We start from the raw sequence: 14,983 nt of genomic DNA, 5'->3' as shown, positions 1-14,983 counted from the left end.
GCTCTCATCAGCCACTTGATGCCAGGCCACACTACGTTCGTACCTTAGTACTGTGGACTCCAGTCAGAACTTACCATGGTAGGTGGTGCAATCAACTGCTCTGAGTGGGACGCTACAGCAGCTGTCATATTACGAATGACGGCGCCCACTACGTCATTTACCGGCAACCCGGTTTAAAACTATGATGATTTCATACTTCCCCTCTATCCACCGTGTTGTTTATTTACTGCTGCTCGCCTTCACGAAAGAAAAGAAGATACAGTGCTGTTACTACAGTCTCTCTATCCTTGATTCATCCTCCCTACAAAGCCCGTGCGCTTGAATCTCGTGCACCACTGCCAGTGCCGACCTTACAATGTCCCTCAACACAGCGACCGGCGTGGCAACCAGCGGCCTACAGGGCCGACCCCCTAAGTTGACCGGGGACGTCAGGTCTACGGTTCAACAGGGCCACAAGACGGTCAACAAGACTGCCCAGAATACCACCGAATCAGTGCTGCCCGGCCAATTCCCTGGAGACGAAGACGGAGTCAAGTCCGCCCAGCGCGATCAGAACAATGACGGACCCATTCTTTCTCCTATGCGTGACTGGTATCGTCGCTGGGTACCTCGGATGTTCGATAAGATGGAGTCATACCTTATGGGCTGGCTGTCCTGGCTCTTGCCGGGACCGCGACAAGCCCGGCTGTATGACGCCGCATCCAAGCGGCCGGCTAGCACAACTTTCCTCATCTGTCAACTGCTTTGCTGCGGAGTTCCGTTGCTCGTCTTTCTGGCCGGTGTCTTCTTGTTCGCTGCCGTGGCAATTATTCTCTGGTGTGTTCTATCGCTGCTCATCCTCGGTCCCGTCCTCTTGGTGGCTAGCATGATGGGGGTCTCGCTGTGGGGCTGGGGCTGGTTCTTCTACAGTGTCATCAAGTGGGTCGATCAGACCTATCTGGGTGGTATGCTTTCTCGATTCTGGTTGTCGCGAAGCTCGTCTGATGACGACGATGACGAAAATTCAAGCAAGGAGGAAGGGAAAGAGAAGGGTGGTGAGCAAAAGGAAGGGTGAGCAGAGCCAAATTACAGGTACCAAGACTGTGGAAGGGATGCGGGTATGGAGGCATAGTCATTATTGAGCCAGAAGGGTCTAGGGAAATTGAGCCGTTCATGTATAGCCCGGTCGCTATTTATTGAATTCTTGTAATTATTTTTTGACAAATTCACACCTATTCTCTCATAGATTCGTCAAGAGAAAAATGCTTCCCTAAGCTTTGACCAAGTCGCTGTCAGAAGACCCTGCTCATGCAGCTGATGGCTGCAAAATTCATTCCACTTCCACGTCTTATGCGCCTGAAGACTGCTGGTCATCTCCTTCCACTCCTCGGGCTGGGGATAGGGAGACCTGTCAAAGACCAGACGCATAGCCCATCTTGAGGTATCTCCACACTGTCTGTCCCCCGTTCTATCATGCTGAGTAAGGAATGATCCTCGTTCCAATCGTATAGTGAAAACCTTGGGCTCAAAAGCTTTGTCGGTGAGTAAAGCTTCGTTGATGCGACGACCAGGGGGGACATAAGACTCTGCAATTTGTCTCTGGGAGAGCCTAATCTCAATCTCGAATTCGCTAAGAAGACCATCGGTGTTGGTGGAAGCGACCTGCTCGAGAGAAGCTGGGCGTAGGAATTTCCAATCCAACTCTGCCATAATCCACACCTGGGTTTCATAACGACAGATCAACTGGTATCGAATTAGCTTTTTTTCTTTTTGGCTTCAATAAAACGAGGGAAAGGGAGCTTCTCTTACGTGGCCACTGCCGTCCGGATGGAACCTGATCTCATTGCTCTGCATGGGATCCCAGAACCAGGATTGTCCGGTGAGAATTGACAGGACGGATTCGCTTGATTCGCTCATATTGTCTTGACATGTACAATGCTACCGACCTTCGATGGTAGAACAGATGGTCTCAGGAAGAAACGGGGAGGAAGCGGTTTGATATATGTTGATGCCTTTCACGTGGGGGCCATTTACTGTGGCTGTTAAATGTGCCATGCTGGTAAGGCTGACAGACATCGGACCCTGAGGCGCTAACCTTATTGGCATCTTTGGGGCTGAAACTGACACAGCCCCATAGTCTAGACTTCCAAGTGAAGTTGTGCTGTCAATTTCCGACTTTTGTGCAGGCTTGTTGATAAAGGGGAATAAGCTTAAGTAATCTTTGGCCAGGTGAGGCTTTTGCACAGATATATTTATATCTGTTCATGGCCGGGCCGGCTGTGCAGTCTGACTCAACTAGGATAGCAAAGAAGATAGGTCAATTTGATCAACCTTCCTGAACTCTGAGTTCCTCATTACTATATACTGTAACTTTTCGGGCTCATCTATCTACGTGCATTATCTTTACACTTCTGCTTTATCATGGCTATCAAGCCCGGGATAGAGGACGGCGTTATCGGGCCGGGCTCTCCGCACGCCCCGCCGTCATCGGCCCGACACGTGACCGTGAGCCAATGGGACTCCTCGTAGAGTAAATACAGCCGACTGACGACATCCGAAGCTTATCAACAATTCCCCAAAGCGGGATTGTTATTTGAACCCCACGATTGCCCCTCGTTGACTTCCCCTCACTCAGTCTACATTTCCTTTCATTATTCTTTGCTAACCCTATTGTCTTGTCTCGAAGTGATAGCCGGCAAGATGACCGGGTCTGACGACAAGATTACCATTTCCATCGACCGTGGCGGTACCTTCACCGACGTACACGCCGTTGTGCCCGGTCGCCCCGACATTATCCTCAAGCTACTGTCCGTCGACCCTGGCCACTATCAGGATGCACCCACCGAGGGTATTCGCCAGATTTTGGAGCTCGTCACAGGAGAGTCACATCCACGAGGGCAACCTCTGAAGCTCGACCGCATCAAAAGTCTTCGCATGGGAACGACCGTGGCTACCAATGCACTGCTGGAGCGCAAGGGCGCTCGGTCGGTCCTTCTCACCACCAAGGGCTTCCGCGACCTGCTAAGAATCGGGGATCAATCCCGTCCCAATATCTTCGATCTATCCATGGCGAGACCTGGCGTCCTGCCGGAGAGAGTCGTGGAAATCAATGAGCGGGTGGTCCCCTGCCACCCGCTTGCAGACAAAAATTGCTTCTCTGAAGCTCGAGTCGTCGAAGGCACAACTGGGGAACAGTTCAGGGTGGTACAAGAACTTGACATCGACGAAGTGCGGCGGATTCTGCAGGAGTTGAAAGACCAAGGCTACCAGTCATTATCAGTTGCGTTGGTCCACTCATTCGCTTACCCCGAGCATGAGCGCCAGATTGGTGAGGTGGCCGAGAACATGGGCTTTTCCGTGACCTTGTCTTCGAAACTACAGCCAATGATCAAGGTTGTCCCTCGAGGCATGTCTGCCGCGGCGGATGCCTACCTCACCCCTGTCATCAAGACCTACATCGACTCTATCTCGGACAGCTTCGAGGGTGGCCTCGAGAAGCAACACGAATGTCGCTTTGAATTCATGCAGTCAGATGGTGGCCTGGTAGATTTCCGCAGGTTCAGCGGGCTGAAAGCGATTCTATCCGGCCCGGCTGCTGGCGTGGTCGGATTCGCGGCGACCAGCTGGGATCCGAAAGAGAAGACCCCAGTGATAGGATTTGACATGGGTGGCACATCGACAGATGTATCCCGCTACGATGGACATCTTGAGCATGTATTTGGATCCAAGGTTGCTGGCGTACTCATTCAATCTCCGCAGTTAGATATCAATACTGTGGCCGCTGGTGGTGGTTCCATCCTCTCGTGGCGGAATGGTCTCTTCTATGTTGGACCTGAGTCAGCATCAGCCCATCCTGGCCCTGCTTGCTATCGCAAAGGAGGTCCATTGACAGTCACCGACGCCAACTTGTTCCTTGGTCGGCTGTTGCCAGAATACTTCCCTCACATTTTCGGAGAAAATGAGGATCAGCCACTCGACCTTGAGGTCACCACGAAGCTTTTCAAAGAACTCACCCAGAAGATCAACTCCGAGCGGAAGGAGAAGGGTCAAACAGAGTTCACTCCAGAAGAGGTCGCATTGGGATTCCTGAAAGTCGCAGATGAATCAATGGCACGCCCAATCCGCAACCTTACCGAAGCTCGTGGCTTTGAAACTGCTTCTCATCATCTTGCATGTTTCGGTGGTGCAGGAGGTCAGCATGCCTGTACGGTTGCTGCTTCATTGGGAATCTCTCGCATCATCATTCACAAGTTCTCTTCTGTCCTTTCTGCGTACGGCCTGGCACTGGCCGAAGTTGTTAAGGAGTCGCAAGAGCCTCTCTCCACCGAATACTCCACCTCCCGCTCCACTCTCGACAAACGCTTCGATGACTTGATCCAAGCGGCTATGAAGGATATGGAGAGCCAAGGATTCCCAGCCGATCAGGTTCGACACGAACTTTATCTCAACTTGCGCTATGAAGGCTCAGACACAAGTCTCATGATCTTGAAGCCTGAAGATGACTCCGACTTCCTGGAGGAGTTCAGTGCCAGGCATCGCAGGGAGTTTGGCTTCAACTCTGATCGACCAGTCTTGGTTGACGATGTCCGCGTTCGTACGATTGCTTGCTCCAAGGTGCGGGAGGAAGTAAGCCCTCTGGTACAGCTCCGCGAAGCCACAATCAAGGATGTTAGCGGTGACCCAGACACTGTTTCGAAAGCTTATTTCGATGGAAATTCCGAGCGTATAGATACCCCTGTGTACCAGCTCAACAAGCTAGATAAGAACACTCGAGTACACGGCCCAGCAATTATCATTGATGAGACGCAAACAGTTGTGGTTGCGCCCAATGCCGAGGCCAAGATTCTGGATACTTGCATTGTAATTGATCTTCAGGAACTACCGAAAAGCACTGAAGATGAAGCTGCATCCTCTTCTGGAATTGATCCTATCCGCCTCACCATTTTTGGTCACCGCTTCATGTCCATCGCTGAGCAAATGGGTCGCACCCTGCAGAAGACGTCAGTGTCTACTAACATCAAGGAGCGCTTGGACTTCTCTTGTGCCTTATTCTCTCCCGATGGTGGACTGGTAGCCAACGCGCCTCATGTGCCGGTTCACCTTGGCTCCATGCAGTTTGCTGTACGCTACCAACACCAGAAGTGGCTGGGCAAGCTTCAGGATGGCGACGTCCTGGTGGCCAATCACCCCAGCTGCGGTGGAACTCACCTTCCTGATATTACTGTACGTGACCCTTGAGAATATCCCACAAGACAGGACTGAGGACTAACTATCAATTAGGTAATTACCCCGGTATTTGACAGGCCCGGTGGTAGCGAGATCATGTTCTATGTCGCCTCTCGCGGCCATCATGCCGACATCGGTGGTATTCTACCAGGATCCATGCCGCCCAAGTCGACCGAATTGTGGCAGGAAGGTGCTGCCATCGAAGGTGACAAGATCGTCAGCAACGGTGTGTTTGATGAGGAGCGAATGATCGAGCTTCTGGTTCACAAGCCCTCGCAATACCCCGGTTGCTCCGGAGCTCGTTGCATCTCGGATAACCTGTCAGATCTGAAAGCACAGATCGCTGCTAACACTCGCGGTATCTCCTTGATCCAGGCTCTTTTTGCAGAGTATGGAGTTGAGACGGTTCAGAAGTACATGTATGCCATTCAAGCTACGGCTGAGACTGCAGTACGCAATCTGCTGAAGGACCTCCATAAGAAATTCGGCGGTCAGCCATTGGAGGCTGTCGACTACATGGATGACGGGACTCCGATCAAGCTGAAGGTCACTATCAACGGAACCGATGGGTCTGCGGTGTTCGACTTTGAGGGCACCGGTCCCGAGGTCTACGGAGGGTGGAATGCGCCAATTGCCATCACCCACTCGGCCATCATCTACTGTCTTCGATGCATGATCAACGCGGATATGCCTCTGAACCAAGGCTGCCTGGCCCCCATCGACATCCGGGTGCCCTCGCCCAGTATCCTCTCGCCCACGAAAGCGGCAGCCGTGGTCGGGGGCAACGTAGTCACCTCGCAGCGGGTCACCGACGTGGTGCTGAAAGCATTCCGGGCGTGTGCGGCGTCCCAGGGCTGCTGCAACAACCTGACCTTCGGCACCAACTCCAAGAAGGACCCGGACACGGGCGAGACCATCCCGGGCTTCGGGTACTACGAGACCATTGCCGGCGGCAGCGGCGCGGGGCCGACCTGGAACGGCGAGTCTGGCGTCCACGTGCACATGACTAACACGCGCATCACGGACCCGGAGATCCTGGAAAAACGCTACCCCACGCTGTTGCGCCAATTCACGCTCCGCGACGGGTCCGGCGGCCCGGGAAAGCACCCCGGTGGCGACGGTGTCGTCAGAGAGGTCGAGTTCCTGTCTCCAATGGAGGTCTCCATCCTCTCCGAGAGACGCGTCTACCGCCCCTATGGTCTCGAGGGAGGTGAAGAAGCTCAGCCCGGAATGAACCTGTGGGTGACCACGGACCCGGATACCGGTATGGAGAGGAAGGTCAACATTGGGGGGAAGAACACCGTCTCTATGAAGACGCATGACCGCATTGTTATCATGACGGCTGGTGGCGGTGGTTGGGGTGCTGCATCCGCTTGATTTGATGCAGAGTGGGTGAGATGGACAGGGTTGAGGAGGTTATTTAGAGGCATGTGTTTGGTATAATGATGTATATGGCTAGCGAGGCGTTTAAGATTGATACAAGCAACATGAATTGTATATGTGCAAGATAACTATCGTCCAGATCAAGCATAGGTCGGCAGAAGCTCAATTACCATTGTTATGCCGCGAGTTAGACACGTCCTGAGTAAGAGACCACATTCATACCTAGGTACCTACTCGAATCGGCTGAAGAGGGAGGGAATTGAAGCAGTAATATTGTATGGCCCTTACCTAAAGAAATACATGTAAGTGTCATGAGCTCATGAAGACTTGATTTCCAAAGTATTACAGTAAGTTACTGTATCCATGTACTGTACTGTACCTTGGCACCAAGACAGCTGTGAAATTCCGTGCTGTAATGTGCTGAAGTGTAACAAAACACAAATACCACTAAAAGATCAGATTAGACAAAAGCGGATCAGATACGGCCTGGTGAAATGGGCCCCCTGCCAATGAAGGATCTGATTAGATTATCTGTGTGAAAAAAACTCCATCTCCACTAGACTTGTTTCGGGGTTTGGAAACGCAACCCGCCCCACGCCGAAAAATGCCGGTCGAGCGAAGTGCCTCGGTTGAAGTAATTTGTCAGTGTTGCCAAGGATTGTACATACGATACACTGATCACTCGGGAGGGAGTTTAGTGCTGTGTTCTTCAGGTCGCTACCCAGGGACAATGTTGAGACTCGTCTCCCGGCCCCGAAAACTGCCACAGTCCTGCATACCCGACGCGAGACAACCGTGTGTGGAGTCAGTGGAACAAGAGTTTGGATCTGAGGTGGAACCTGTGGCAGAATGTGTCAGCTTCTTTTTCTCTTCCGACTGTACGGACTCCGTACAGAACATCCGGAAATCCCGGGCGTAACCACCAGATCCGCTTGCCGCAGGGCGTACACAGTACTTCGTACCAAGTCTAAACAATGCATTCTTCATACGTAGTGGTATCATTCAACCAAACAAATCTTCCGTCACAATCCCCATCGCCAAAGAGAATGCTCACTTCACAGCTTCGCAGCCCTCCACACCGGCGCCCGCTTCTCCGCAAACGCCTTGACGCCTTCATGGAAATTCTCCCCGGCCATCAACTTCCCATACCACTCCTCCACCAACCGCTCACTGCCCACCTCCACATCCGCCTCCTCCCACCCCAGCCGTAGCCCCTCCAAGGTGACCCGAATACTATCGGGACTGTTGCTCGCGATGACGGTCGCGAGCTCCACCGCCCGGTCCACCAACCCCTCCGGCGTGTCGACGACCTCATTGACCAGCCCCCAGCGCTCCATCTGGGCGGCCGAGAACGGCCGTCCCGTGAGCGCGATCTGGGCGGCGCGCTGGCGGCCGACGACGCGCACCAGCCGCGGCAGCGAGCCCGCGACCGCCGCGATCCCGCGCTGCACCTCGGGCAGCCCGAAGGTCGCGTTGCGGCTGGCTACCACGATGTCGCAGTTGGTGATCATCTCGAACCCGCCCCCGAGGCAGAAGCCGTTGACGGCGGCAATGATGGGCTTCACGCCGCGCCGGCGGGGCAGGCCGGCCAGGCCTGGGGCGGTCATTTTGTTTTCGATGCCGCGGGCGTTGAGGTCATTCCATTCTGTTGGGCGGGAGTGAGGTGTGTTAGTGAGGGGTGGTGGTACAGGGTGATTGATTGGGGTCATTGTGATTAAGAAATGGAAGGCTAGGTAACTAACCCTTGAGGTCGGCTCCGGCGCAGAAGGAACCCCCGGCGCCGGTGATGATGGCCACGCGCAGGGTCGGGTGGGCATCGAACCAGGACCAGAGTTGTTGGATCTCTTTGCTGGTGGCGAGGGTGATGGAGTTGCGCTTTTCGGGGCGGTTGAGCGTTAGGAGGAGGATTTGCGGGGTGGGAAAACTGATGAGGCAGCCTTGCACTGTGGGGTGTTGGGACATGGTTGGTGATGTGAGCAGTTGTAGAGGGGTTGGATGTGTTGAATTGGAGAAGACGGAGTGAGGAGAGAGAGAGGTTGTAATCGTAGCAGTGCGAGATGATCTCAGGAGACGAGCGGAAGTTGTGAGATGAAATGATGTTCGTACGGATATAACCAAGTTAAATAACCAAGCTTGGTTCGGTGTGTACGGGATGGTAAGAATGGGTACTTTTGATACGAACTTGCAGAAGCTCCACTCTAGACTTGGCCTCCGCGGGCCTCGGGTGGATTGAGTTGATGGATTGATTTGGTTGATTAACTCCGGTTAGTTATTTGTAGCTCTCCTCCCTGCATCCTCTTTTCCCTTTCTTTCTCCCTCCTCCATCATTCTTCCCCGCCCTCTCCCTCTCAATCACCTCTCCTCCTCTCCTCTACACCCTCCAAACACATTCCACCATGTCCTCCACCAGGTCATTACCCTGGGTCAAACTCCCCCATCCTTATCTCACCACCTACAAGATCGACGTCGTCTCCGAATCCACCACTCCGCGAGTCCTGCAACTCCGCCTCCATGACAGCCCAGCCGCCGGGCAACCGCTCCCCGAACCCTTCCACCACGACTCCCTCAAATACACCGACCTGAGCTACCATGAATCCGCCAAAGAGATCCCTTTGAACAACAACAGCCCCTGGGCGCGCAGCCAGCGCAGCCCCGGCACGACCTTCACCTGGACCACCGCGGAGCCGCCCACGCTGGCTCAGATCTGGAACCTCATCCACGCCACCTTCCTCACGCACCCGGAGCAAGAGACCGTGCGCCTCGACCTGCAAGGGCCCGGCCACGAGATCGTCCGCGAGGAGTGCATCCGCACCGGGCTGGCCGTGCCCTTTCCCTCGCCGCGCGAGCCCTTCGGCACCGAGAACCAACCCTCCAACCTGCCCACCATCGTCCTCCTCCGGTCCGCCTTCTGGCAAGGCGCCGGCTCCCCCTTGGGCCCGCGGCCCATCTGGGCCGTCGATCAGGGCACCCATGGCCTTCTCCGTCGCGCAGGCAGCCAGTACCCGCCCATGGCCCAGAACTACGAGTTCTCGATGAAGTTCCCCGAGGAGCGCGTGTATGCGCGCCACCCGATCCGGCCCGTCAAGCCCACCCCCGGCTCCCTGGTGTACAGTCGGTACATCCCGCACCTGGACCAGCACTTCTCGCTGATGGCCGTCGACTGGCAGAATGAGGAGCACCTGCAGCTGTTCCACACGTGGCAGAACGATCCCCGGGTCGCCAAGGGGTGGAACGAGACCGGCACGGTCGAGCACCACCGCAACTATCTGCGGAAGTTGCACGAGGACAAGCATGTGTTGTGTCTGTTTGGGCGGTTTGATGAGAAGCCGTTTGCGTATTTCGAGGTTTACTGGGCTAAGGTATTTCTTTGAAACTACCCTCTTTCTCCGGGTTAGTAGTCTTCGTCCATGCTAATTTCTTTTCCTGCATAGGAGGATCACTACGGCGCTCACTACGACGCCGGCGACTACGACCGCGGCCGCCACTCGCTCGTCGGCGACAACAACATCCGCGGCGCCTTCCGCGTCAACGCCTGGTGGTCCAGCGTCATCCACTACATCTTCCTGGACGAGCCGCGCACCCAGTGCGTCGTCGGCGAGCCCAAGGCCTCCGGCGGCACCGTGCTCTCCTACGAGAACGCCCAGGGCCTCACTGTCCAGAAGTACGTCGACCTCGGCCACAAGCGCTCCGTGCATGTCTTCTGCAGCCGCGAGAAGTGGTTCCAGCTGTGCCCGCTGTGGTGGGACGGGCGCGAGCGTCCTCTTGAAAGCTCGGATCGCATGGCTTGGGATGCGAAATTGTAGGTCACGATCAGTGCTTTTTTAAAGATAGGTATATAATGTGATGAAATTGTATGTATGTTATGGTTCAAGTGGATATCTCTCTCTCAATGGCTGTGCTGGATCCGGCATCATGCGATGAAGGAAATTCTGCGGGATGGGCGTTGTAACTTTGCGATTTGTACCTTACAGTAGTGTGGGTCTGGAAAAGCGGGGTCAGTATTGATTGTACTGTACGGCTTGTCTTACTCGAAGAAAACTCAGTACAGTACAAAGTATTTCAGACAGTATATTTACAGTAATCTTTCTGTATCGTACCGTCCCGATCTCACTGAAAACAGAACGCTCTCAGTGCAGTGACATACAAGTACAGTACATAAGTCAATCGAATGTCATCCACCCTGGTCGAAGTATTTCCCTAATCTACTGATCACATTCAAGACCATAGCCCGTACCATCCATTTTCTGGCGTCCTCTGACTGGTCCGGTCTGCGTGCAAGAGTACGTTCAACTCCCATTCGTCGTGTTCTACTGGTGGTGGCTCAGAGCTCTATCTCGTCGAGGCTACTGCATTGACAGCAACAGGTTGCTAGAACGTTAGGGTAGCTGTTCCTTTTTTCCTTGTTATTTTCTGTTTCAGGGCGCAACTCTAGATAATTGATTGCTTAGAGACTGGTGCTGTCAGCTCTGCCCCGAGAGTATCTTTTTTTAGCCATTTCTAAATGTCGAGCTAACCGTTGACGGCTTTTGTCGTGCTATCTAGGACGTATGACAATCTCGGCGTTACAGAGAAGAACTGCATGAGATCAATAGAAAATGCATGGGCAAGTATTTAGGGTACATTGAAACTCAAGGGAGAGTCATACGTGGATAATATTCCTGAACACCGTCGAAAATGCCGCGGTTGTCTGGGAGTCGTGGTGTATTATAGTCCAGGGTAATCTGACTAAACGCAAATGGGTTAGCTATGTGGTCCCGTTAGTAGTGGTCTATAACCAGTCCTTCAAGTTACACAGCCTCTGCAGGTTGTTGTACAGGCACAGGCCTATTGAGGTAGTCAGTAAGGTAGTAGTAGATAGCCGCCGGCTCAGTGTCGCAGTGTCCGATTATGTTATGTTGAAGAAATGCCTTTTATCATATAAACAAATTCCTAAATTCATCATTTTGGAGCCTATCTTGTTTTAGAAATACATGAAGGAATCTCAATTTATTTACTCATCCTCGCCTACCAATCTCAGCGACATCTCGTACAACTTCTTTTCCTTCTCGGGGCTATATGCGTGTGGGAAGTAGCCAGGAGCCCACTGCCCTTCGCTGGCGTCATATGCCTTAGCAATCTGCACATCCTCCAAATACTTTCCACCCGTTCCTTCCAAAGACTTTGCAATAGCTCCCCACACCGAAGTAGCGGCGCCTTGCTCGGGACTCTTGAATTGCGGGCCCAATGTAGGATCGCTGGTAAGGCCACTCTTCTCCTCTTCGGACATAAATTGTAGCAGTCCGGTCTGAATGCCACCCGGTTGAACACTAAAAGCACGTAGGCCTTGTGGAGTATAGCGGCGGTCAATCTCATTCGCTGCCCACAGAAGAGCAGTTTTGCTCTGGCCATATGCCTTCCACTTCTCATACTCGCCTTCCAAATTGATGTTGTCAAACATGACCTCCGAATATCTGTGGGCGATGGAGGAAAGAAGTACCACCCTTGAGTTCACCTGCTGACTTGCGGCAGCCAAAAGTGCCGGACGAAGAAGAAGGAAGAGGAGAAAGTGACCGAAATAGTTGGTACCTATTTGCGTCTCGAAGCCATCCTTGGTGCGCCCCTCTGGGGTCGCCATGACTCCAGCATTGGCGATGTAGACGTTGAGAGTCGTCGTTAATGACAGGAGCTGGGTAGCACAGGCCCGTACGCTCGCTAGAGACTCCAGATCCAAAGCCAGGAGGTGTACGCGGGGAGATTGGACCAGATTACCCAGGGCTTGCTTTGCCTTGTCTAGGTTTCTGGCAGTCAGAAATAAAGTAGCACCGGTGGCGAAAAGCGCCTTGGCAGTTTCGACACCAATGCCCGAGGATGCACCAGTTACGAGGATAGAGTGGTCCGCCAGTTGGCCTTCCAATCCTTCATCGCGAACAACCTGTATAGCTGTTGGGCGAGCATCCCCAGGGCCCTGAGGGTTTTTGTGAACGTCGGCGTAGCGGGTGGTCATGATGCCCAAGCCAGGAAAAATGAGATGCTGAGAATTGAAAGGGAGCGAAAAAACACAGTTTCCGGATGATTTGACCGATCATGTATAAGTACTATACGAGAGAGGCCTTTTTATATGTAAGTAAGGGCCTGCTTTGCGGATGCGGCGAACAGAAAAGTACCTTCTAACTCCGAAATTCCCTCCCCATGTTAGGTCATACAAATTGAGGATCCTCGGAATATGTTCTGCGTTCCGCTATTCTTCTCTTGTAATTAGTTACTTCCAAGTAATCCGCGTTTAATATGCAGATGTCAGCTTTTAGCGCTCGAATTGGTCGCTTGGCTTCCAGTGTGCCGGAGTGCGCCGGAATGACAGAGATGGCGAGGGCCTAGTCCAAATCGAGGTAGCCAGAAACACAAAGAATTCCATGGCCTGTTCCAAGTTGTATTTTGGACATGAACTCAAAAGGTCTAGTTACCATCTACGTACGCCTCTCACAAAATAGCAGGAGTCTGGTGCCTCTTCAGTGACTTCTTTGGTGGGGTGCAGCATATCATCACCAGCTTCAAACCTTACAGTTAGGTTTGCATAGATTAACCCCGTAAAATTGATTATCGATACTGCAGAGTTTAGCACAGGTGTATGCACTACTAGAAATAGTAAAGCTGAGGAACTAGAATCCTTAGGGAAAGTTCTATTGGAAGAGTCATGCTGCTGTTGGCTGCCCACAAGGTTAGACTTACATTCAGATGGACTCTGGATGTCTTAGATTAAATGTGGATACAGAGGCCGCAATCAGCTTAAAACTCTAAACGCGACTTTTGAAGACTTGCCACCTATGAAATCATTTGTGGATGGAGTTAAGGATGCCGAAGTCAGCAATTAGCGTCAACTTGTATCCACTTAGTGCACTCAGTAGAGACTTTATTCTTATCTTCGTTGTTGGCATCATTCTGGCAACTTCGGGGTTTGTTTCAAACCAGAACATACTTTCGTCTCCGAAGCTCGTCAGCAACGTCATTGCATTCATGAAGCAACTATAGCTCATATTCAATCTCATTATGATTATCTCCGGTAGAGACGGTAACCCCTGAATTGCCATCATGATGCTCTCTTTTTAAGTCCTTGATCCTCTAAATCATCTGTCCTTCCGAAACTCAGTATTGGACGTGAGGAAATGACTCTAACTGCCCCCAAGGTTTGGCTGATCACCGGCTGTTCGGCCGGGTTCGGAATTTCTATCGCCCGCACAGTTCTGGCAAAGGGCCATTATGTTATTGCATCCTCCCGCAACCCTTCCAAGTCCCCGGAACTGGTGGACGAAATTACCAGCAAAGGCGGAAAGTGGATTGCGCTTGATGTCACGAGCCCCGAAGAGACAGTGAAGAAGACCATTGAAGAAGCTACTGCAATCCACGGTCGGTTGGATGTTGTTGTAAACAACGCTGGTTATGCTTTAGTTGGTTCGGTTGAAGATTCTAAGTAAGAGAATCATCTATCAAAACCCTCTTTGATAAAAGGTATACGAGTAAAGCTTACATATACTCATCTTTCAGGCTTAGTAATGTGCAGGCTCAGTTTGAGACCAATGTCTTTGGTGTACTGAAAGTTATAAAGGCTGTCCTGCCTTCGATGCGCGCTGCTCAGTCGGGTATTATTGTGAACATTAGTTCAACCGGTGGTTTAAGATCGCTGCCTGCTGTCAGTATGTACGCTGCTACCAAGCACGCGGTTGAAGCAATCAGCGAGTCGCTGTCGCTTGAAGTGCAGTCTTTCGGCATTCGAATCCTTTTGGTCGAGCCCGGACCATTTAGAACCAACTTCTTGGGACGGGGGGCAGTTAAATTTTCGCCAGCTACCGAAGTCTACCGAAATACTGCAGTCGGCAAGGTAATTCAACATCTTCAGGATGAGGACGGAAAACAGCCTGGAGACCCCGCTAAAGCGGCCGAACGAATTTTCGAAGTTGTTACTGGGGAAGGAATGGCCAAAGACAAGAAACAATATCTTAGACTTGTTCTTGGGAGGAAAGCCTTTGACTCGGCTCAAGGAAAGATCGACATGCTCCAAGAGAACTTGACAGCATTGGAGGATATCACAAAGAGTGCAGACTTTGATTCTTAGTGGATTCTACCGTGAAACCATGTGGATGTAAAACATTTTACAGTCAGGGGTTCCGGCTATCTCTGTTTGTTGATTTACATTGCATCCATCTCAGGCAGAACGACTTTTTATTCCTTTTGCCACAATATAGGTCTATTATAATATGCAGGAGCTCCATGAATCTGCCTCTGTGCAGGGCTGAGTATCTTTAAGGACCACTGTTTTCTGATCCATAGACCCACCTTTGTAGCCTTAGTTATCACCGCAGAGCTCACATCAGCTCCACGGAATTATCAACACCAACAACCAGATGCACAGTCACTACACAAT

At 52.2% G+C, this 14,983-nt stretch overlaps 7 protein-coding genes across 7 annotated transcripts; 4 read left to right on the top strand and 3 right to left on the bottom strand.

Annotated features, from left to right (window-relative positions):
• The first annotated feature begins 22 nt into the window (after positions 1 to 22).
• Positions 23 to 1,213, top strand: BO82DRAFT_358160 (seipin co-factor family protein). The gene has a single exon (XM_025636212.1). It carries the CDS (start codon positions 356 to 358, stop codon positions 1,052 to 1,054), a length of 699 nt encoding a protein of 232 aa, XP_025487698.1. The 5' UTR covers positions 23 to 355; the 3' UTR covers positions 1,055 to 1,213.
• BO82DRAFT_358159 (uncharacterized protein) lies at positions 1,134 to 2,160 on the bottom strand. The gene is made up of 3 exons (XM_025636211.1): positions 2,075 to 2,160; positions 1,789 to 2,012; positions 1,134 to 1,722 (listed from the first exon to the last, which is right to left on the bottom strand). The coding sequence occupies exon 3, from the start codon at positions 1,687 to 1,689 to the stop codon at positions 1,231 to 1,233; it is 459 nt and encodes a 152-aa protein (XP_025487697.1). The 5' UTR covers positions 1,690 to 1,722; positions 1,789 to 2,012; positions 2,075 to 2,160; the 3' UTR covers positions 1,134 to 1,230.
• A 432-nt stretch (positions 2,161 to 2,592) lies between these two features.
• BO82DRAFT_358158 (5-oxoprolinase) lies at positions 2,593 to 6,726 on the top strand. Its single transcript, XM_025636210.1, has 2 exons — positions 2,593 to 5,202; positions 5,260 to 6,726. The coding sequence occupies exons 1-2, from the start codon at positions 2,680 to 2,682 to the stop codon at positions 6,580 to 6,582; spliced, it is 3,846 nt and encodes a 1,281-aa protein (XP_025487696.1). The 5' UTR covers positions 2,593 to 2,679; the 3' UTR covers positions 6,583 to 6,726.
• Positions 6,727 to 7,643: 917 nt separating this feature from the next.
• sidH (enoyl-CoA hydratase/isomerase family protein) lies at positions 7,644 to 8,550 on the bottom strand (the record flags this gene model as incomplete). Its single annotated transcript, XM_025638784.1, has 2 exons — positions 7,644 to 8,233; positions 8,331 to 8,550. The coding sequence occupies 2 exons, from the start codon at positions 8,548 to 8,550 to the stop codon at positions 7,644 to 7,646; spliced, it is 810 nt and encodes a 269-aa protein (XP_025487695.1).
• A 434-nt stretch (positions 8,551 to 8,984) lies between these two features.
• On the top strand, positions 8,985 to 10,509 carry BO82DRAFT_395314 (GNAT family N-acetyltransferase; the record flags this gene model as incomplete). Its single annotated transcript, XM_025638783.1, has 3 exons — positions 8,985 to 9,947; positions 10,020 to 10,387; positions 10,461 to 10,509. The coding sequence occupies 3 exons, from the start codon at positions 8,985 to 8,987 to the stop codon at positions 10,507 to 10,509; spliced, it is 1,380 nt and encodes a 459-aa protein (XP_025487694.1).
• Positions 10,510 to 11,536: 1,027 nt separating this feature from the next.
• BO82DRAFT_386536 (putative short-chain dehydrogenase/reductase) lies at positions 11,537 to 12,773 on the bottom strand. Its single transcript, XM_025638252.1, has 2 exons — positions 12,732 to 12,773; positions 11,537 to 12,677 (listed from the first exon to the last, which is right to left on the bottom strand). Exon 2 carries the CDS (start codon positions 12,569 to 12,571, stop codon positions 11,579 to 11,581), a length of 993 nt encoding a protein of 330 aa, XP_025487693.1. The 5' UTR covers positions 12,572 to 12,677; positions 12,732 to 12,773; the 3' UTR covers positions 11,537 to 11,578.
• Positions 12,774 to 13,522: 749 nt separating this feature from the next.
• On the top strand, positions 13,523 to 14,823 carry BO82DRAFT_435752 (putative short chain oxidoreductase/dehydrogenase). The gene is made up of 2 exons (XM_025641057.1): positions 13,523 to 14,032; positions 14,107 to 14,823. Exons 1-2 carry the CDS (start codon positions 13,728 to 13,730, stop codon positions 14,672 to 14,674), a joined length of 873 nt encoding a protein of 290 aa, XP_025487692.1. The 5' UTR covers positions 13,523 to 13,727; the 3' UTR covers positions 14,675 to 14,823.
• The last annotated feature ends 160 nt before the right edge of the window (positions 14,824 to 14,983 follow it).

Source organism: Aspergillus uvarum (assembly GCF_003184745.1).
Source record: "Aspergillus uvarum CBS 121591 unplaced genomic scaffold BO82scaffold_67, whole genome shotgun sequence".
In the NCBI taxonomy this organism is placed as follows: Eukaryota; Fungi; Ascomycota; class Eurotiomycetes; order Eurotiales; family Aspergillaceae; genus Aspergillus; species Aspergillus uvarum.
The sequence above is the reverse complement of the archived record's forward strand: the minus strand, read 5'-3'. Positions and strand labels throughout refer to the sequence as shown.